This window comes from Trichechus manatus, unplaced genomic scaffold (assembly GCF_000243295.1).
Source record: "Trichechus manatus latirostris isolate Lorelei unplaced genomic scaffold, TriManLat1.0 scaffold00133, whole genome shotgun sequence".
NCBI classification, from domain to species: Eukaryota; Metazoa; Chordata; class Mammalia; order Sirenia; family Trichechidae; genus Trichechus; species Trichechus manatus.
The window spans coordinates 1,932,461-1,953,348 of record NW_004444069.1 but is presented as its reverse complement, the minus strand read 5'-3'; the positions used below and the strand labels follow the sequence as shown (position 1 = coordinate 1,953,348).

Below are 20,888 nucleotides of genomic sequence, written 5' to 3'. Positions count from 1 at the left end.
GAGATGCACTGGACTTAGAGTAGATGGCTCTTTATCATGGGGTCCAACTTTCAGACATTGGTTTTGGAGAGATGTAAATTATAACTCTTAGTTAGTAGAACTGATTCCTCAATACCTTTCGTGCAGGCACCAACACCAGCCATAATCCAAAACAATTCTCCTCAAATCAACTAGAAATGTCCGTGCCTTTTTCTGAGGATGGGGGCACGCGAGACTGTTGGGGTCACTGAAAGCAGAGTTGCACCTGGCTCCAATTTGGGAAGAACCTTCCCACAAAACCTGGGAAGCAGAGACCTAGCTCCTAACTATTCCAGCTTATGCCGATCCTGTGGTGTAGAGGGGCCTGCTCCCCAAGGCACGTTGTTCTGGAAGCGCTAAGGGCTCTAGACTCAAAGGGGCTCAGGGTAGTAAGGAGTGCCTGGTGGCCCGCCAGGGTGTCCCCAGGACCCTGCCCCACCAGGGGCTTTCCTACAAAGTGGGGGCCTTCCCTTGTCAATCACTGCCCACTGGACATCTGAGTGAGGCCCTGGGCTGGGATCCAGGAGGATTCAGGGAAGATCCTTGCCCTACAGACCCTCGGGCTTTGTACTCTCATCACACACAAGTCACAGCAAGAGATCCCAGGGCCAGGAGGGGTGACTGAGCCCAAATGGAGAGAAACCTGGCAGCCTGGGCTGACGCATCACGGGGGAACCTCAAGAAGCTGCCTGGCCGCTATGTGCGTGCTGGAGAGGGAGCCAGGCCGGGGAGGGAAGGTAAACTTCATTACATCTTTGACCTGCCAGTCCCTGACTATCACACAGACGCTTGTAATGCTGGGCTGGCTAAAGAGACATGAGACTACCCATAGACGACCTTCTTGGGTCCCCATGTGCCGGAAGGTGAGGAAGGCAGAGGGGTACAGGAGCCTGTGACCATTGCCGGCTCAGGCTCCCAGCAAGAGGAAGCTTTGCACCAAGTCAATGTGGGCAACCCCTTTGAAAGGAATCAAGTGGGCAGAATGAAGGGAGAGACAAGTCCAGCACCACCTCCCTCCGTGACTTGAAGGGAGAAACCTGGGGCTGACCCTGAGCAGGGACGGATTACCCAATAAGCAAGGTACACACAGGCTTACTTGTGCTTATTTACTAATCTGTAGTGCACAGTTTCAGCCGTTTTTCACCACATCAAAGATCAAAGATGTGGTGAAACCCATGTGAAATTGTGGACTACAGATTAGTAGGTAGACAGAATTAAACTTGTGTGTACCTAGCTTACTGTAAGCCGGTGCATACCGTGCTTACTGGTTAATCCGACCCTGAGCCTCAGTGTTATTTCTCACCAAGTCTACCAAGCACTAAAAATAGCTTCCCCTGGCCTCTTGGCACCTAAGTCTGAAAACCAGGGATTTGCAGGTTCTCAGGACTGTTGCAGGTGGTGGGGTTGCAGGGAGGGCAGACCCCACCCACCAAACCCTCCCATCTCCTACCTGTATTTCATGCCGGGTTGCTTCCCGCTTGCATCGCTGGCACCTGGGGGGCTCTGCACTGACAGCTGCCCCAGGCTCCGGGCCACCATGGCCACGGCTCGGAAGCGGCCACGGGTGCCCATGCTGGGGCTGCTGACCGCTTGCCGGCCCAGCCGCTCGTCGGGGCCGCGGGCCTTGAGGCTGTGCTCGGAGCACATGAAGGAGACCTGCATGCTGGAGGCTGGCTGAGTCCTGGCTATGAGCTTGCTGCCCTCCTGCCCAGAAGTTGCTGCCCCCGGAGGCTGCTCCCTGCCCTGGGGGAGATGTTATCCCCTAAGGGGGAATCTCTGCAAGGCAGCCCCTCGGGAGCCAGGATCTCCCAAGGCAACAACAGAGGAAGAGCTGGCTCGCTCTCCAAGGATAGGGAATCAGAGCTCCAGAGACGGGCTAGAAGAGACCTTCTTGAAGAAAACTTGAGTCGAGTGGGGAGCTGCCATCTCCTGTGCCCCTTACATCTTCCTGGTATCGGGGGCTCCTTCCTCTGCCCCGACCCAGGTCTGGCCCTGGGCTGCCCAGTGTCTGGTCCCAGCTCGAGGGTGCCCTCACCGCGCAGTCTCCAAAGTGTCTGCAGGGCTGGGTTGTGAGTTCTTTCTGACCGATGAGAGAAATCTCCTTCCTTTAATAGGAGAAGGAGGGTCCCTCCTTGAGTCCTGGTTGCTCCCTGAATCCTGGGGAGGCCAATAGGTGCGCTGGGGGGACAGCCCCTCGGAGCAGGTGCCCTGGGGGCAGCCACCTGTGAGTAGGTACCCTGGGAGGAGAAGCCCCTGGGAGCAGGTGCTGTGGGGTGGTGGCCCTTGGGAGCAGGTGTTGTGGTGGGGACCTGTCTGGGAGGCTAAGTGGGGCTGCTTGCCTGCTCTCCTGGGCTCTGGTGGCCGTGGCTGGAGCAGCTGCTTCCCTGAGTCTCTCCAGAGGGGATCTGCAAGGCTCCCACCAAGTCAATTAGGCAACCAGTGAGAGGTGCAGGGAGCGCCTGGCGATTCATTATTAATGAAGTGGGAGGCGCCGGCCGCCTGCCAGGCGGTCACTGGCTGCTCAAGGCTGACGGCCGCTCAGGCGCTCAGTCAGTGGGGCTGGGGAGGATGCCTGGGCAGGCGCTGCAGCAGGGTGAGTGGAGGACGGGGCAGCAGGATGGGTGTCTGCTGGCTGGCCGGCCGAGTGTGTGGGTGGCCAGCTCCAGTCAGAGCTTTCAGAGAAAGTGCCTAGCTCTGCCCACTCATGGTTCTAAGCCAGGAAAGGGGGCTTCAGCCAGGGCAGAAATACAGGGAGGAAAGACCACTCTGTCTTGATGATAATGACATGGATGGCCCAAGGAAAGAAACCCAGGGGTCAAATGGACAGGAGATCTGAGAAGTCCCAGTACTCGGCACAGTACTTAGCTCACAACAGATGATCAATAAATACCTCTGGAATGGATGAGTGCATGAATGAGTGAATGAATGAGGCCACGCCCTATTAACCCATCCTCCTGAGCAACCTTTCCCACACTTGTGGTCACAGGATCCAGTTGGGAATGAGGCTGTCCTCCTGGAGCAAAGCTCAGTGGGGCTTCCGGAAACCCAGAGAGCCACCTGGTCATCAGGAGGGCTGGCTTTGCCCTCAGACCCTGAGTACCCAGCTCACTACCTCAGGGTGGGCCTTGGCCAAAGCTACCTTTCAGGTCTCCTTTTGCCCTGCTGGGAGGGGCTGAGACAGTGCACTGGACGGGGCAGCAGGAGATCAGGGGCTAGCTCTGGCTCTGGGGCTAATCTGCTGCGTGATCGAGGGTGGGTGTCTGCCCTCTCTGAGCCATTCTGTCCCTCCTAGCTTGGCCCTGCTAGGCCCTTCTACACTCTTCGGGCTCTGCTCTGTCAGGACCAGAAAAGAGTCCACCCAGAGATGTCAGTGACAGCTGATGGCATTCCTAACTTACCCCTGCCCCCACCCCGCCTTATGGGCATAGATCAAGAACAAACCTTGTTCCACTTCCGGCCTCCCTGCTCATGAGCTGAGCAGCCTCAGGCAAATCTCTATCTCTCTGAGCCTCAGTGTCCTCAAGTGTAAGATGTAGATCATAAAGAACCCCTCCCTCTGAGGGTCCTCATGGAGATCTGAGGATGCAAGCTGAGCCTTCCCTAAATACGCAAAGCCAGGGCCCAAATGGAAGTCACTTGGACTAATACCCAATGGAATCTTTCAATATCCCCTTTCCCTTTTTATAAAAATGATTATGCTTATTTCTTCAAAAATACACAAATACTGTGTGCCTGGTGATGAGGTTCTTGCCCTTATGGCACTCACAGTCTAGGGCAGGGTTGCTCAACACAGGACCCAGAATGCCCAGGGAGCTTGTTACAGTGCAGAGTCCTGGGACCTGCCCCAGACCCACTGACTGAGCAGCTCTGGGGCTGGGCCCAGGAAGCTGTGCTTTACCAAGAGCTTCAAGTGATTCTGTGCATGCTGGCCTCGTGGGAGGTGAAAGTCCCTTACTTCTTCCTTATACACTTCTCTGTGCTCTGGCAAACTGTTAGATACAGCAGGGTTGGCGTCTTACTGTTATTTAGGGGCTGCTCTTACCAGATGTCCTGCTTTAAGTGGCATACAGTTAACTGAGAGTCACAGACTTAGTCACCACGAGCGTGTGAAATGTCATCCGTCTTACCAGATGACCTCACCGCTCCACTCCTCAGCGTGTATCCAAGAGAAATGAAAAGGTACATCCATGCAAAACTTGGACATGGATGTTCACAGCAGCATTATCTGTCATAGTCAAAAGGCAGAAACAACCCAAATGTCCAAAACTGATAAACAGATAAATAAAATGTGGTCTATCCATACAATGGAATATTATTCAGTCATAAAAAGGAATGAAGTTTTGATCCATGCTACCACATGCATGAACTTTGAAAACTCAGTGAAAGATGCTAGACATAAAAGACCACCTATTATATGATTCCATTTATATAAGATATCTAGAATAGACAAAACCATACAGACAGAAAGGATATTAGTGGTTGCCTAGGGCTGGTGGAAAAGGAGCCCTGGTGGCAAAACGGTTAAGTGCTTGGCTGCTAAATGAAAGGCTGGTGGTTTGAACCCGCTCAGCGACTCCACAGGAGAAAAGACCTGGTGACCTGCTCCTATAAAGATTACAGCCTAGAAAATCCTATGGGGCAGCTGTACTTTGTCAAATGGGGTCACTAGGAGTTGGGATCCACTTGATGGCACCCAAGAATAACACCAGGGCCGGTGGGAAGGGGGACTAGGGAAGTGGCTGCTAAAGGGTAGGTACAAGGCTCCTTTTTTGGGGTAATGAAAATGTTCTAGAATTAGTGGTGATGGTTGCACAACCTTGTGAATATACCAAAAACCATAGAGTTGTACATTTTAAATGGGTAAATTGTATGGTATATGAATTATATCTCAATAAATCTTTAAAAAACGCCACTTGCCTCAAAAGCCTCTGGGCCTTCACTCCTGTTGCTCCCTGGCAGAAGTACCCTTCGCCATTTCTCTGTCTTTGAGCTCCTGTTCACTCTCTGACAGCAGCTTAGATACCATAGGCGGTGTGACGCCAGCCCTCTAAGCACAGCCACCTCTCCCTCTCCAGTGTCACTGACCACACCCCTGTAAGGCTGTTGTAAAGTTTCTGTCTCCCCAGAGACATCATGGGTTAGGAACCATTCCTTGGTGTTTGTCTTTGTGTCTCCTCTGCCCAGTAAAATGCCATGCATGCAGCAGGCTTTCCATAGATATTGGTTGAATGACCAAAGGACAGACTAAATCATGTTTCTGATTATACTGAGGGACACAAACAGCCGCTGGACAGATGCCCATTTGTGATGGTGAATTTACTGGGTCCACTGGGCTGGGGCTGTGGTGCCCAGTGCTTGGCCAAACATGAGTCCAGGTGATGTTGGGAAGGTGTTTTGCAGATGCGGTTCACATCTACTATCAGCTGACTCTAAGTAAAAGAGATGACCCTCGATAATATGGGTGGGCCTTATCCAACCAGTTGAAGGCCTAAAGAGCAAAACTGAGGTGGCTGAAGCTTGCACCCTAGAAAATGCTGGGTAATAGACCACTCTTCTTTCTCACAGCTGCCCAGGCTCTCTGACCTGGGGAGAGAGTATTGCTGTGGATGGCATCTGCGCTCCCCTTACCTCCTGGGAGGACCCCATCCTGCTAATGTGAATGAAGGATAAGGAAATCCTACCACCCAGGCTTGGCCCACTCCCTGGGTCTGTCCAGCTCTCTCCCTGGTGACCCTGATCAGTTGCACACCTTTAAGGTTGCCTCTATACTGAGGATGTACTTGGGTATCTGCCAGCCTGGACCCCTCCCTGATATCCACCGACCTCCTCTGAATCCTGATCTGCACCCTGACCTTCTCAAGCTCAGCATGCATATCGAGTGCCTGACTTACAGCCAGACTTGTCCCAGCATCTTTCCCAAGGGAACACCATCCTCCCAGCTGCTGAGGACAGAGATGGGGTGTCCTTGCCTCCTTTTTCTCCCACCCCCGTGCCCAATCTGTGGGGTGGGACAAATGCTGCCAGCGCCATATTCCTAATCGGTGTAGTCTGGCCACCTTGCACCATCTGCACCATGACCACCTGTCTGAGGCGTCGGCACCTCTGCCCTGGTAACTGCCATAGCCGCCTGCCCAGTTCACAGCATATTCTCTGGACCCCACCACAGTCCACTGTCTACATGTCAGTTGCAGCATCAAGACCCTCCTCAGACCACATGACCTCTCTGCTGACAATCCTTTAAAGGGGCAGCCACTGTGAAACCCCCTGGTGACAGGCAGTGGGGCCTGTGCCCTACTATGGGAGCATCCAGCAGGAAGAGAGAGGACTGTTTCTGGACTACAGCATGGGGTCAGCATGCCAGCCCTGGCTGCCTACCCTGAGCCCTTGTTATAAGGGGAAGAAAAAGGATTCTGTGAGGAGGCTCATTCCACACAGAGTAAAAGCCCATATCTCCCTGGGCTCCAGGGCTCACTTGAGGGGCTTGGCCTCTATCGGCCTCCTGTGCCTGCCTCAGGGCTTTTGCACTTGCTGTTCTCGCAACCTCCCTGCCATCCTGGGCATACCTCCTCACTTCCACCTAGGGACTTTGTGCCTGCTGTCTCCTCAGCATGAAGCACTCTCTCCCAGACATTTGCTTGGCTCAACCTTTGTCAGGCTGGCCTTTCTGGACCCCCTATGAAAGTCCCATCCCTTGCTCCCTCCCTACCCCAGCCCCCTTTCCCTGTTGTATTTTTCTCTATAATACTTATCACCATCCATGTACTTATGTATTGTCTCCCTCCCGGGGTCCCTGGGTGGCACCAACAGTTAATGCACTTGGCTGCTAACCAAAAGATTGGATGTTTGAGTCCACCCAGAGGCACTTCGGAAGAAACCTCTGGCAATCTGCTTCCGAAAAATCAGCCATTGAACCCCTATGGGGCACAGTTCTACTCTGACACACATGGGGTCGCCATGAGTTGGAATCCACTTGACAGAAGCTAGTTTGTTTTTTGGCCCCCTCCTCCAAAATGTGACCTTCAGGATGGCAGAAAGGTGACTGGTTTCTTCTGCTACATACTGTGGTCAGCAGAACGATAGCCTCCAAAGATGTCCATATCTTAATCCCTGGAAGCTGTGAAGACGTGGCCTTTCGTGGCAAAACCAAAACCCAAACCAAACTCATAGCTGTCAAGTTGATCCCAACTACAGTGATTCTATAGAACAGAGTAGAAATGCCCCATAGGGTTTTTAAGGCTGTAGTCTTTATGAAAGCAGACCACCACATCTTTCTCCTGTGGAGCAGATGGTGGGCTTGAACTGCAGACCTTTCAGTTAGCAGCCGAGCGCTTAATAACTGCACCACCAGGGCTCCTTTTTCATGGCAAAGGAGGAGTTAAGGCTGCATGTGGAATTAAAGTTGCTAATCAGCTTTACTTGAGATGGGATGACTACCTTGGATTATCTAGGCAGAATCAACGTAATCACAGTGTGCTTAAATAGGGGAGAGGGAGGCAGGAGGGCCAGAGTCAGGGAAAGACTGGAAGATGCTACCCTGCTGGCTTTGAAGATGGGGGAAGGGGGTTGCAACCCGGGGAATGTGGGTGGCCTCTAGAAGCTGGAAAAATCAAGGAAACAGATTCTCCCCTAGAGCTTTCAGAAGGAACTCGGCTCTGCTGACACCTTGATTTTGGCCTAATGAGACCCATGTTGGACTTCTGACCTACTAAAGTGGAAGATGATAAACATGTGCTGTGTTAAGCCACTATGTTTGTGGTGACTTGTTACAACAGCAACAAGAAACTTACACACAGTCCCCAGAGCTGAGAGCAGCACCGGGCATGCAATGGCATGTCACTAGTATTTCTGGTGTTTTTTTTTTGCCAGTACACCTTATTGACAGCAATTACAAAAATCAGCTGTGCAACCCTACCCTTAATCAACGTGGTATTTCCATCACCATTAACCCCCTCTTTCCCACTCCCTCCTACCCCTGGTAACCATTAATAAACTTTGGTCCCTATGTTGTTAGGTGCCATCGAATCGGTTCCCATTCATAGTCCACTATGTACAACAGAATGAAACACTGCTTGGTCCTGTGCCATCCTCACAATCATTGTTATGCTTGGACCTATTGTTGCATCCACTGTGTCAATCCGTCTTGAGGGTCTTCCCCTTTTTCACTGACTCTCTACTTTACCAAGCATGATGTCCTTCTCCAGGGACTGGTCCCTCCTGATAACAGTCCAAAGTATGTGAGATGAAGTCTCACCATCCTTGCTTCTCAGGAGCATTCTGGTTGTACTTCTTCCAAGACAGATTTGTTCATTTTTCTGGAAGTCCATGTTATAGTCAATGTTCTTTGCCAATACCATAATTCAAAGGCATCAATTCTTCTTTTTCTCTATACATTTGTCTTTTCTTGTTTTTTTATAAAAGTGAGGTCATACAATATTTGTCCTTTTGTGATTGACTTATTTTACTCAGCATAATGTCTTTCAGCTCCATCCACATTGTAGCATGTATCAAGACTTCATTTTTCCTGTTGGCTGAGTAGTATTCCATTGTATTTATTTACCACATTTTGTTTATCCATTCCTCTGTTGATGGGCATTTGTTTCCATCTTTTGGATATTGTGAATAGTGCTGCAGTGAACACTGGTGTCTAAATCTATGCTGTCAAGTCTTTTAGGTATATACCTAAGAGTGGAATTGTTGGGTCATACGATAGTTCAATTTTTAGTTTTTTGAGGAACTATCACACTGTTTTCCACAATGGCTATAACATTTTGCATTCCCACCAGCAGTGGGTAAGGGTTCCAATTTTCCCACATCCTCATCAACTTTTTTTTTCTATTTTTATCTTAGCCATTCTAATGGGAATGAAATATGTCACCAGTATTTCTGAATGAATGAATTCCAGGGGCTCACTGGCCAGTGCCTTTGTGGGTGGGGTCACTGTGCATTCAAAGGGAGTGACGAGGATAGTGAACACCTTTACAGGAACACCTAGATGGTAATTTCTCTGTGGATCATTCGCTGGGAAGTACTGCTGTCATCTGCTCATTTTATGGATAAACAAAAGAAGGGCCATGCTCGCCTGAGATGAGTTGGACCCAGACCTGGCCACTCCTGATGCCACATCTGCTCTCTTACCTCCCCAGGGTCGAACCTCCTCAGTGGGCTGCCCACTGGCCTCTAGGACAGTGATGAGAGGGGAAGTCCAGATTTGGGCTCCGGAGAGGGAGGAAGTCCCCTCAGGTCACAGGCTGGCCGCCAGGGGAGCAGCACCTCCATTCCTATCTGTTACTGGCCTCTGTGCCTCGATTGTCTCTGGGGATATCAGAGGGAGGAGGCGAGGCTGGGCCAGGCTGGACTTACAGCATTCCTGGGTCCACAGGTAAAATACTCCCCAATAGCCACCCAAGTGCACCCATAATCCCCATACCCTAGTGCTGCCATTTCTCCCAACGGACTGAGGGAACAGAATTCCAATTCTGTCCTATCCCACACTTCCCTCTATGCCACCCTGACCTGGCCACACTTGCCTTCGTATGGTCCTAGAATTTGCCTTGTAGTGCATGCCTTGGGGCCTTTCTACCCGCTGTTCTCTCTGCCAGGCATGTTCTTAGCCCAGGCGTCCCTGAGGAGATGGCCCTCCTCTCCAGTCTCATCTAGCACATCACTGGTCACCCTCTGAGGCTCCAGAGGTCTATTGCTGTGGACCATCCATCTCCTTCTAGGATAGGGGCCCCCGGAGGGCAGTGCCCTTGGTGGTCCTGTTCATGGGCTCCTTGGGCCCATGGGAACATGGGAGATGATTACTAAATCCTGTGAGATGAACGAGCCTGTTCTGCTGCTTTCCTTCCTGCTGCCCCACCCCAGGTCAGAGCAGGAGATGCAGCCCACACACACCATCTATACCCTCCTTTTTAGCCAAAATCACTGCTAAGGGAAGCCATGGACGCAGTTGGGAAAAGAACCACGTATTCAACCATAAACCCAGGGTCTGCCTTTTCCAAATACAACCCAGGGGAGTTTTGTGCTGGGTCCCTAGGCACCAGGCAGGCTTAGAGGGCAGTGGGGGTGCCTGAAGGGAGGCATTGGCAAGGCATTTTAAGGATGTTGTGTGCTGATGGGAATGGATATTTGAAGCCAGAACTCTCCTGGGGGATCCAGGACAAACACATACTGTACCCAGCAGAGAACTGCCAAGCAGAAAAGGTGGACAGGAGCCGCTGTGATTTTTAAAGGCTCGCCAGAGTCTGGAAATTTCCACTTGCCCAAAACTGGGGTCCTGACTCCTAATATTCTTAGAAGTCACAAGAATGAAATGAGTGTGGGAAGCTAAAAGCGTAAAACCTCAACCTGAACTTGCCACAATTAAGCACCACCCCAAAGGGTCTCTTCCAGGGTGAGCTCCGATACACGCCGGTCAGTTTAAATGGGATCTGTCAGAGGCATCGCAGGTGGATGGCTGATTTCTAGCCAAACAGAGCTTTCTTTTTTTTTCCCTTCCTCTCCAGTATCTGTTGTCATTAAAACAAAGCAGCTGGTTCCTGCTGTGATTAATGAGAAGCACAGCCACTTCCAATTAAAAGCTCCATTCTGTGTCCATGGAATGTCACTAATCAGAGCATCCCTGGAATGGAAGCTTCCGGCTCAGCCGTCTTCTGACTTGAGGCTCATCCAGCTGAGCTGCAGCTCGTCCCAGCCTTGCCTCATTCCAGTGTCCACACAGGGGACAGAGGCAGGAAAGCTGGGCTAGGCCAGAATGTGGCCCGTGGGGGCCTCGAGACCTGGAGTTGTTGTTGTTTGTTGCTGTCGAGTCAGCTCCGACACATGCAACCCCACGCATAACAGAATGAAATGTTGCCCAGTCCTGCACCATCTTCATAACCATGAAGAACTGATACATTTGAATTGTAGTGTTGGAAAAGAATACTGACTACACTTACATGGTGCCCACCATGTGCCACTGTTCTAAGTGCTTCACGTACAACACACTGAATTCTCACCTCACCCTCATGATCCCAACCTCCCCCTTGAGGAAACTGCGGCACAGAAAGGCTAAGCAAAGTGGTTAATGCTGTGCCACGCCCCTCCTTCTGCAGAGGAGAGAGTGGGCTCAGGAAGGTGAGCAACGCACCCAGGTTGTGGCTCCAGTGCAGGGTTGGAGTTGAACCTTTCACTGCACAGCTCCTCCTTTTGGACCCTTGCTGGGAGCTCAGGTTTCTGGTTGATGGGGGGAAGGACAGTCCTCATGGGGCTGCCTGGCACTGTCTGTGGATTGAGTTGATTCTGACTCATGGTGACCGTATGTACAACAGAACGAAATGATGCCCAGTCTTGCATCATCCTCATAATTGCCAGCATGGTTGAGTCCATTGTTGTGGCTACTGTGCCAATCCATGTCACCAAGGGACTCCCTTGCCCTTGTCGGCCCTCTGCTTCACCCAACATGATGTCCTCCTCCAGTGACTGATCCCTCCTGATGATGTGTCCAAAGTAAGTTAGTCTAACAATATTCTATTGTGAGCCATAGGTTTTTATTGGCTCATTTTTGGAAGTAGATCACCAGACGTTTTTTCCTAGTCTGTCTTAGTCTGAAAGGACTTAGTCTGCTGATATCTGTCCACCATGGGTGATCCTGCTGGTATTTGAAATACCGGTGGCATAGATTATAGCATCATAGCAACATGCAAGCCACCACAGTACAACAAACTGATGGATGGGTGGTTTTATACACAACACACACACACACACACCCCGCACACACACACAACCACACATACACATACAGAGAGAGATTTAGTTTAAGGAATTGGCTCACATGACTGTGTGAAGTCTGAAATTTGCAGGGCAGGCCAGCAGGCTGGAAACTCGGGCAGGAGTGGATATTGCAGTCTTGAGTCTGAAATCCGTAGTGAAGTCTGGCAGGCTAGAAGCTCTAGCAGGATTTCTGTCATTGCAGTCTTGGGCAGAATTCCTTCTCTGAGACCCTCAATTTTTGTTCTTAAGGTCTTCAACTGATTGGATAAGGTCCACCCACATTATTGAGGGTCATCTCCTTTACTCAGAGTCAAGTGACTGCAAATGTCAATCACATCTACAAAACACCTTCCCACCAACACCTAGACTTGTGTCTGACCAAACTGGGCATCACAGCCTGGCCAAGTGGACACATGAAATTCACCATCACAGGATCTATGCACTTTCTCCTACTTCTTGTCACAGGAGCCCTGCCAGGGGAGGGAAGGGGCTGTTATGTCCATTTTAAAGGCAGGGAAGCTGGGGCTGGCGAGGTCAGGGGAACTACAGAGCGAAGGCTGTCTCCAGGCCTGGGATGGCCGCTGACGTGCCAGAATGATGCCACTGCCCAGGAGAAGTAGTCCCAGGAGGAACACAGGTCACATGCTGCTGCCAGCTGGGGCCTGCTCAGGCCCAACACTGAGACCCATGGGAGTCCCACGCTGGCCAGCTGGCTCCCCCAACTTGTTCCTGGCAGGGTATCTTTTGCAGGATGACCAGCTGGTCTCCGCCACCTCCCTCCTTCCCTTGTTGTCCACACAGAGGCTCCAGCTGCATCTCCAGGTGCAACTGTTTGCAGCAATGTGATTCCGAGATGGAAGGGCAGCTGCAGGGGTTTGGATACTGTCTTAGTCTCCCAGGGCTGCTGTAGCACAAACCCCACAGGTGGGTGGCTTAAAGAACAGCAATTTATTTTCTCACAGTTCTGGAAGCTGGAAGTCCAAATTAGGCTCTCAGCTGGGTGGATTCTTTCCTCATCAGTAGCCCTGGGCATTCCTTAATTCCTTGCCTAGTAGATAATCCTCACATGCTGTCTATCATCCCCTTATGTATTTTTGTGTCTATTCTGGTCTTTTTATAACTTGGAAGTGATTAGGTTTAGGATCCACCCAACACTGGTATGACCTTATTAACATAACAAAAGACAAGCCCTATTTCCAAATAGCATCACATCCATAGGCCCAAGAGCTAGGAATTCAACACATATTTTGGGGGAACACAATTCAATCCATAATGAATGCCCAGACAACTATCAGAGGGCAGAGAGACTACTACTTCTCTCTCACAGGGGGCCAAACATGGAACTTTGAGTTATGCCACTATTTTACTTGGTCCCCAGGACAATTCTGGGAGGCAGCGACTATTACTTCCCCTTTCCAGATGAGGGGCCTTGGTGGTGCAGTGGTTAAGCGTTTGGATGCTAACCAAAAGGTCGGCAGTTTGAATCCACCAGGCGCTCCTTGGAAACTCTATGGGGCAGTTCTACTCTGTCATATAGGGTCGCTATGAGTCAGAATAGACTCGACGGCGATGGGTTTGGTTTTTTTTTGGTTTCCAGATGAAGAAACTGAGACATGGAGAGGCCAGGTGACTTGTCCAAGGTCCCACAGGTAGCCAGGGTTCCTCCCAGGATACTCAGTGATGCCCCTGCCAGCTCCAGGTGTAAGTCATCCCTGGGTACCTTTCTCAAGGTGGACACACCTGTCCTTCAGTCTCCTAGCCTGGTTCACCTGCTGTCCCCTTCAGGGTGTTCCTCCCTCTGACCTCTGCTCTTTTTCTCCTGCCTCTCCTCCTGCTCACAGTGCCCTCCTTCCCACCTGTCCTTTCAGACATGCCTGGATTCCCACCTCTTCCAGGAAGCCTCCCCTGATTGGTTCTGCTGGAACTGATCTCCTGTGGATAATGGAGCAACCGGAGTGTGTTCAGTGGTTTGGCAACAAATCAAATACTTCCTGGTGTGTCTTCCTGGACTGTGGTGAGAACTCAGGATCTAGAATCAGAATCCATGCCCTGCCAGGAAGTTCCCAGCCAATGGTCACCACCCAGGGCTGCCAGGCCTCCCTGCTATCCCCGTCTGGACCGCAGGGGAGAGAGGCTTAGACATAGCTTTTTCTATCGTCCCGGAAGCAGTAGAAACAAGGCACATATTACGGGGAAAGTGGATTAAGACCAAGACCATTCACCACCTTTTAGCCAATACCTATAGGGGCTTGGAATGTTCTAGGTGCTGCGGACAAAGGCCCTGTTCTCAAAGAGTGTGCTGTTCTTGTTGTTAGGTGCCGTCGAGTAGATTTTTGACTCATAGCAACCCCATGTGACAGAGTCGAACTGCCCCATAGGGTTTTCTAGGCCATAATCTTTATGGGAGCAGATTGCTGGGTCTTTCTCCTGTGGAGCTGCTGAGTGTGTTTGAACTACCAACTTTTTGGTTTGCCGCTGAGTGCTTAACTGTTGCACCACCAGGGGGTGCAGACAGGCAAAAACAAGGTAACAGAGGTAGTGGGAGGTGTGAGGAAGATCATAAAACAGGACAACGGGCTGACTCACGCAGACAGTCCCTGAGGATGGAGCTGAGATCTGAATAAAGGGAAGGAGCCAGGTGCAGGATGCACCCTCCAGGCAGGGGGAACAGTAAGTGCAGGGTCCCTGAGGAAGACAGGTGCTTGTGTTTGAGACACAGAAGGAAGGCAGGTATAGCCACAGCATCCTGAGCGAGAGGGAGGGGTGTCCAAGCTGAGACCAGAGAGGAGGCAAGGGCGAGCCTGGGTTGTTTCTGGTGCCGTGGGAAGCAGAGGAGAGCCACATTTGATCCAAAGACCCGGCTGGCACGGTGGGGGCCCAGGCCACAGCCTCTGGCTGCCCATTGGCACAGCCACTGCCCCATCTGAGGACACATCTCCAGACCCTTCCAGCACTACAGCCAGGTGGGGATGGAAGGTGGGAGCTGGACCATAGTTCTCCTTGTGGTTGTTAGTTGCTGTCGAGTCGATTCTGACTCATGGCGATCCCATGTGTGTCAGAGTAGAACTGCCCCATAGCGTTTTCTTGGCTATAATCTTTATGGAAGCAGATTGCTAGGCCTTTGTTCCACAGTGTTGCTGGGTGGGTTCTAAGCGTCAACTTTTAGTTTAGCAGTCGAGCAGAAACCACAGGATCTATGAACTGCGCTCTATGGAGTTTCAATGGCTGATTTTTCAGAAGTAGATCCTAGGTGCCTCTGGGTGGACTTGAACCTCCGACCTTCCAGTTAGCAGGTGAGCATTTTAACTGTTTACACTATCCTGGGGACTACAGTTCCCCTTAACCTGCTTCTGAAGCTTACACAGGGACTGTCTGGATTTTAAAAATCCATTTTTTTTTTTTTTAAAACAGCAAGGATTAAAAGCAGTTAAAAAACAACAAAAACAAAAATAAAAAAATAATAAAAAAAAAAAAGGAGAAGTTAACAAGAAAGCTTTTCCCAGCTGCAGCTCAGTTCGTGACAACATCCAGGCCTGGTGCAGTGTCTCCTGGCCCCACCAAGCGGTACTTATCTGACGCAATTATCTCTTTTATATTAATATTTAAGACCAAGTTTAACTGAGTCCTGGCCCAGCTGCTGATGGAGGACAGCTAACCAGAAAGGGTGTTTATCTGAGATCTTTAATAACTGGCGGCGTTAGTCACAGAGTCTCCATTTCCAGATAGCTGAAACCCCCATGTGCAGCAAGATGGAATTCACTAGCTAGAAAAAGGGCCTCATGGGTGTGAAAAGCTTTCGCCCATCAACTGCTAAGGTGGCGTGTTGTTTTCTTGTCCCCTTTCCTCCTTGGGAAGCAAATGTTCCTAGGATATTTCAGCACCACACATTAGTTTAGAAATGTCTTGGATGGCAGAATAGACATTTTCCTTGAGGCCCTCAGGAACCTAAGAGATACGTCCACCCTCCACCTCCATCATGAATCCTATCTCCACTGGAGGGGGCAAGGTCCCCAAGTGGAGCCTCAATAAATATTTGCTGAATAAATGAAAGGTACCAATGACTAACCAGAATAAAAAGAAAGAAAGAAAGAAAAGAAAAAGCACAGTCTCTCTCTTGAGAAATTTCCATCAGAATTAGAAGTCCCGTTGCGGCCAAACTAGCTGACCCTTTGTCCTTCCCTGAAGGTTGGATTTAGAATATGAAGCTTTAAGAATTCGGTCATCTAATGGACTCATGGCAGAAGTGTTTTGTCTCTTTAAACTGTAACCACATGTTCAAATAATGGGTTGAAGGGCCAAACAGACTGCTCACGGAAGAAAATGTTAAAGGGACCGGACTGGCCTCTGCTCTACTCTCCAGAGAAAACCAAAACCAGTTGCCGTCAAGTCGATTCCAACTCATGGTGACCCCATATGTGTCTGAGTAGAACTGTGCTCCACAGGGTTTTCAGTGGCTGATTTTTCAGAAGTGGATCACTAGGTCTTCCTTCCAAGGAGCCTCTGGGTGGACTCGAACCTCCAACCTTTTGGTTAGCAGCCGAGTGTGTTCATCATTTGCACTACCCAGGGACTCTACTCTCCAGAGAACAGACATATAACCCCTAGGGCCTGTTAGATGGAAGCCAAAGATTTAGAGTTGACAGATAACATATAGGATGCCCAGTTAAATTTGAATTTCAGATAAGTAACAAATAACTTTTAAGTGGTGTTGGTGAAGAATATCGAATATACCATGAACTGCCAAAAGAACGAACAAATCTGTCTTGGAAGAATTACGACCAGAATGCTCCTTAAAAGCAAGGATGGTGAGACTACATCTCACATACTTTTATCAGGAGGGATCAGTCCCTGGAGAAGGGCATGCTTGGTAAAGTAGAGGGTCAGCAAAAAAGAGGAAGACTCTCAGCGCGATAGACTGACACAGTGGCTGCAACAAGGGGCTCAAGCACAACAACAATTGTGAGGATGGCGTGAGACTGGGCAGTGTTCCGTTCTGTTGTACATGGGGTTGCTATGAGACGGAACTGACTTGATGGCACCTAACAACAACAACAGTTCTGAAACGGAGTCCCTGAGTGGCACAAACAGTTAAGCCTTCCACTACTAACCAAAAGGCTGGTGATTCTAACCCACCAAGTGGTGCCTCGGAAAACAGGCCTGGTGATCTACTTCCGAAAGGTCATAACCTTGAAAACACTATATAGCAGTTCTACTCTGCATACATGGGGTCACTATGAGTCGGAATCGACTCAGCGGCAGCTAACAACAACAAAAATGTTCCAAAATTACATGCGACTTATACTAAAAAATTATTCATTATTTATCTGAAATTTAAATGTAACTGAGCGGCCTGTATTTTTATTTGCTAAATTTGGCAATCCTACAAGGACTGGGCAAAGGGAGCCCTCTGGGAGGCACAGATGGCAAAACTGCATATTTGCAATTGACAGGGATTTATAAAGGAAAATGCCAGGCTTTCAGAACAGAAAGCCGAGTGCTGTCCCGGCGCTGTTTTCAAAGATCAGGGATCTAAACCGAATGTCCTTCTGTGGTTCCAAGAAAAGTCAGACCTACATGTCTATCATTCAGAGGCCACATGGGACATTTATTCACTGCTATTTACAGTTTACTGTAACCAATTCGGAGCCCTGGTGGCGCAGTCTTTCAGCGCTCAGCTGCTAACTAAAAGGTTGACAGTTCAAATCCACCAGTCGCTCCTTGGAAGCCCTATAGGGCAGTTCTACTCCATCCTATAGGGTCGCTATGAGTCAGAATCGACTCGACGGGAACGGGTTTGGTTTTTTTTTTTTCTGGTTTTGTAACCAATTCAGTGGCTACCTGTTAAAAACCTCTTTCCACAATGACATAGTTAAAGAGGTAAAGGAGGACAGCACATCTTTGCCCCTAGAATCCAACCTGGTTTCTGTTGCCAGCATGGATTTGTCACTGTAATATTTAGTTAACTCCTAATAATGAATTTGTCCCAACGAAGTTACAAGAGACAAATTAAACACTATGTTTACCCCTCCTAAACTAAAAACCAACCTGTTGCTGTTGGGTCAATTCTGACTTACGGTAACCCCATGTGTTACAGAGTAGAACTGCTCCACAGGGTTTTCTTGGCTGTAATGTTAGAAGCAGATCGTCAAGTCTTTCCTCACTGGGTGGGTTCAACCTCCAATCTTTAGGTTAGTAGTTGAGCGCAAGCTGTTTGTCCAAACAGGGACCCTTTGTACCCTTGCTATAAAGTCTGCCCCCGCCACCCCCGCAGAAACCACATTATTTTTTCATGAAAATACGCCAAGCTTTTAACAGTGTGTATCTTTGGAGGAAAGGACTACAGCAGATTTTCATTTTCTTCTTTTATACATTTTCACATGGTTGGAACTTTTTAAACACAAAATATTTACCCAAATAGGTCATACAATGGTAATTAACGTTCCCTGGGCTGCATCCCTTGCTCCTGCAGCTCCTGCCTCCAGGTCTCCTTCAATGGACAGTGTACTTCCCACCCTAGCCCTGTGCCCAGCCCTTACCGATACTTCATGCCCGTGCGCTGGGCGGTGCAGCTGTCCAGGGAGAGTCCGTGCATGCGGAGGAAGCTCTCCATATTCCTGGCCTGGGCGGCCGCACGCACCTCTCGCAGGCGCTGCAGCTCCAGCATGTCCGTCTGGCGGACGGGGTGCAGGGCCCAGTCGGAGTGGCACCTGCTGCTCACACTCCTCAGGCTCTCGCTGTACGTCATGGACAACATGGTACCGCCCAGCCCTGGAGCTGCTGCTGTCCAGACGGGAAATGCTGAGTGGTGGTGGATTAGAGAGCATGCCACTGCCCCCAGTGCCCCAGACTGGGTGGCGGGCCCAGGGCAGGGAGCAGCTGCAGCCAAACCTCCTCCAACGGGAGCGGCCACCAAGGGTTCTTGGTGTCTGGGGATGTGGCCTGGCCCCTCTTGACAATAAGATTCTTGGGTCCTCAAGAACTCTCGCTAACCCACCCTCCTCTGCCCCCTGTACGTGTGAAACAAGCACAGGCGAAGCTGCATTCCAGGCGGGAAAGGCAAACTCAAAAGTGTTCCAAGTGAGAACCGGAGCAAGGGGGAGCATGCAGAAAGCCTGTGCCCCCAAATGCTGAAGGCTGATGCTGCTATCCCTGGTGACTGGAGCACAGTCCCACAGCACTCTCTCGAGGTGACACCTAGGGCAAACCCAGGCAAAGGGCTGTCCCCGGGGTAGGGACCACAGCCCTCATTGTAGCAAACTCCAGGGTGACGATGCCAAGAGGGCATCTCATCCCCACGTGCCAGGTGGGCCCCACCCAAGGAAGACTCCTTGTTCCTAAACTTGGAAAGGAAAACACCATCCATACAACCACTCGCTTTTTGCTTACAGAAGGCGCCATTGCACTGGTGGAGTTCTTTGGGCTCTAGGCTCCATGATAATTGTGTCACACCCATGAATTTTTGCAATAGAAAGATGGAGCAGAATGCATTTATATAGGGGAGTTGGGGGTACCTGGGATCCGGACATTTCAAAGCTTAAATGTTAAGAGCCTTTGAAAAATAAACAGTCATCCTAAATGATGAATCAACACTCTCGAAAATGAAAAACCACATAAATGGCCATTGTCATGGTTTGAATTATGTCCCCCCTAAAAATCTGTATATCAGTTTGGCTGGGCCAGGATTCCTGGTACTGTGTGATTTTCCTGTATGTTGTAAATCCTGCCTCTATGATGTTAATGAGGGAGGATGGGTGGCAGTTGTGTTAGTAAAGCAGGACTGGATCTACAAGACTGGATCGTGTCCTGAGGCAATCTCTTGAGATATAAAAGACAGAAGTGAGCAGAGAGACAGGCGGACCTCATACCATCAAGAAAGCAGTACCGGGGTCCCTGTGCAGAGAAGCTCCTAGTCCAGGGGAACACCAAAGAGAAGGCCGACAGAGAGGAAAAGCCTTCCCCTGGAGCTGATGCCCTGAATTTGGACTTTTAGCCTACTTTAACTGTGAGGAAATAAACTTCTCTTCCTTAAAACCATCCACTTGTGGTATTTCTGTTATAGCAGCACTAGATGACTAAGACACCCATCAACAGGGAAACTGGTTACTTAAATTATAGTCTGTCCCTATAGCAGAAATTTGGGCATCCGTCAAGAATGCAGCGTCTCTATGTGGACTGATATTCAACGATCTCGAAAAGATGGCTGTAAATAAAAAAAAAAAAAAAAGAAAAAAAGCAAGGGGGAAAGTGTATAGGATACTTCCATTTGTGCTAATTCATGTAATAAAAGCAAGTGAATCAGTGAACAGTGGGAGATCTAACTCTGCTGTGTATTCGACCCACATCAAAGACCTGGTTCATGGGTCAACCACCCAGGGCCCCCCAGTGCTCCCACACCTGACCAAAGCAAGGCCATAGAGATGCAGCTGTTGAACCCTCCTCTTTGGTTCCTGCACGGTCCCTGAGCAGAGAGGGGACAGATGTGAAGCTATCGTTTCTGCAGGGCCACCTGCAGAGTGGGGTCCTGGAGCCCAGCCCTGGGAGATGGAGGGAATCAGCCCTGCCCCGCTTCCTGCCCCATGAGACAACAAGCTCAAGTGTCCCTGTTGGGGGCCTGGAGGGCTGTCCTGCCCTGGGGCAGCTGAAGAGGCTCCGCAGTGGTGCTTGAGGGTGAGGGTGGATGGTGAGGTCACCTTGGAGATGCCCTGGGATCCCCCTTCCTCTGCAAGCTCTAGGGTCAGCTTGGATCCACTCTACTTGGCAGGGGCAGGCAGTAGTGATGAGCCCTGTGAGCCCAGGGCCCTCTAGAATGGGTGCTGACCATTGACTGCTCTGTCTGAGCGTGCACCCCCAGGAGGAGGGACACCCCTGGAGCCTCGACATCCCCTTTATGCCCCAAAGAGGTTTCTGCGCAAGGATCTGTCTTAGGTTTCTTACTCCCTGGGTCATGCTGCCTGAGAGCAGGGATGCCCTTATGTCTGCCCCTCAACCCCTTGGCTCACAGCAGTGGGGGAAGGGGGGCTCGGACAGGATCCTGGGGAAACCAATGAGCAGGGACAGCTAGACGGCATCCGTCCCCGCAGGTCAGCATCTCATTGGAGCAGGCTGTGCCAACATCTCGA

The 20,888-nt window shown here is 50.3% G+C and overlaps 1 protein-coding gene across 6 annotated transcripts in view; it reads right to left on the bottom strand.

Annotated features, from left to right (window-relative positions):
* KCNAB2 (potassium voltage-gated channel subfamily A regulatory beta subunit 2) overlaps nucleotides 1–20,888 on the bottom strand; it is a 106,709-nt gene that overhangs the window by 31,551 nt on the left and 54,270 nt on the right. The window contains exon 1 of one of the 6 annotated variants that reach the window (XM_023739367.1): nucleotides 18,306–19,442. The exons of 4 other annotated variants lie outside the window; for them this stretch is intronic. In XM_023739367.1, coding sequence (XP_023595135.1) covers nucleotides 18,306–18,523 — 218 coding nt within the window. In that variant the 5' untranslated portion in view covers nucleotides 18,524–19,442. Of the gene's footprint in view, nucleotides 1–1,468; nucleotides 2,075–18,305; nucleotides 19,443–20,888 lie in introns of those variants that run through there. One more of the 6 variants, XM_004385103.2, reaches the window with a different exon arrangement.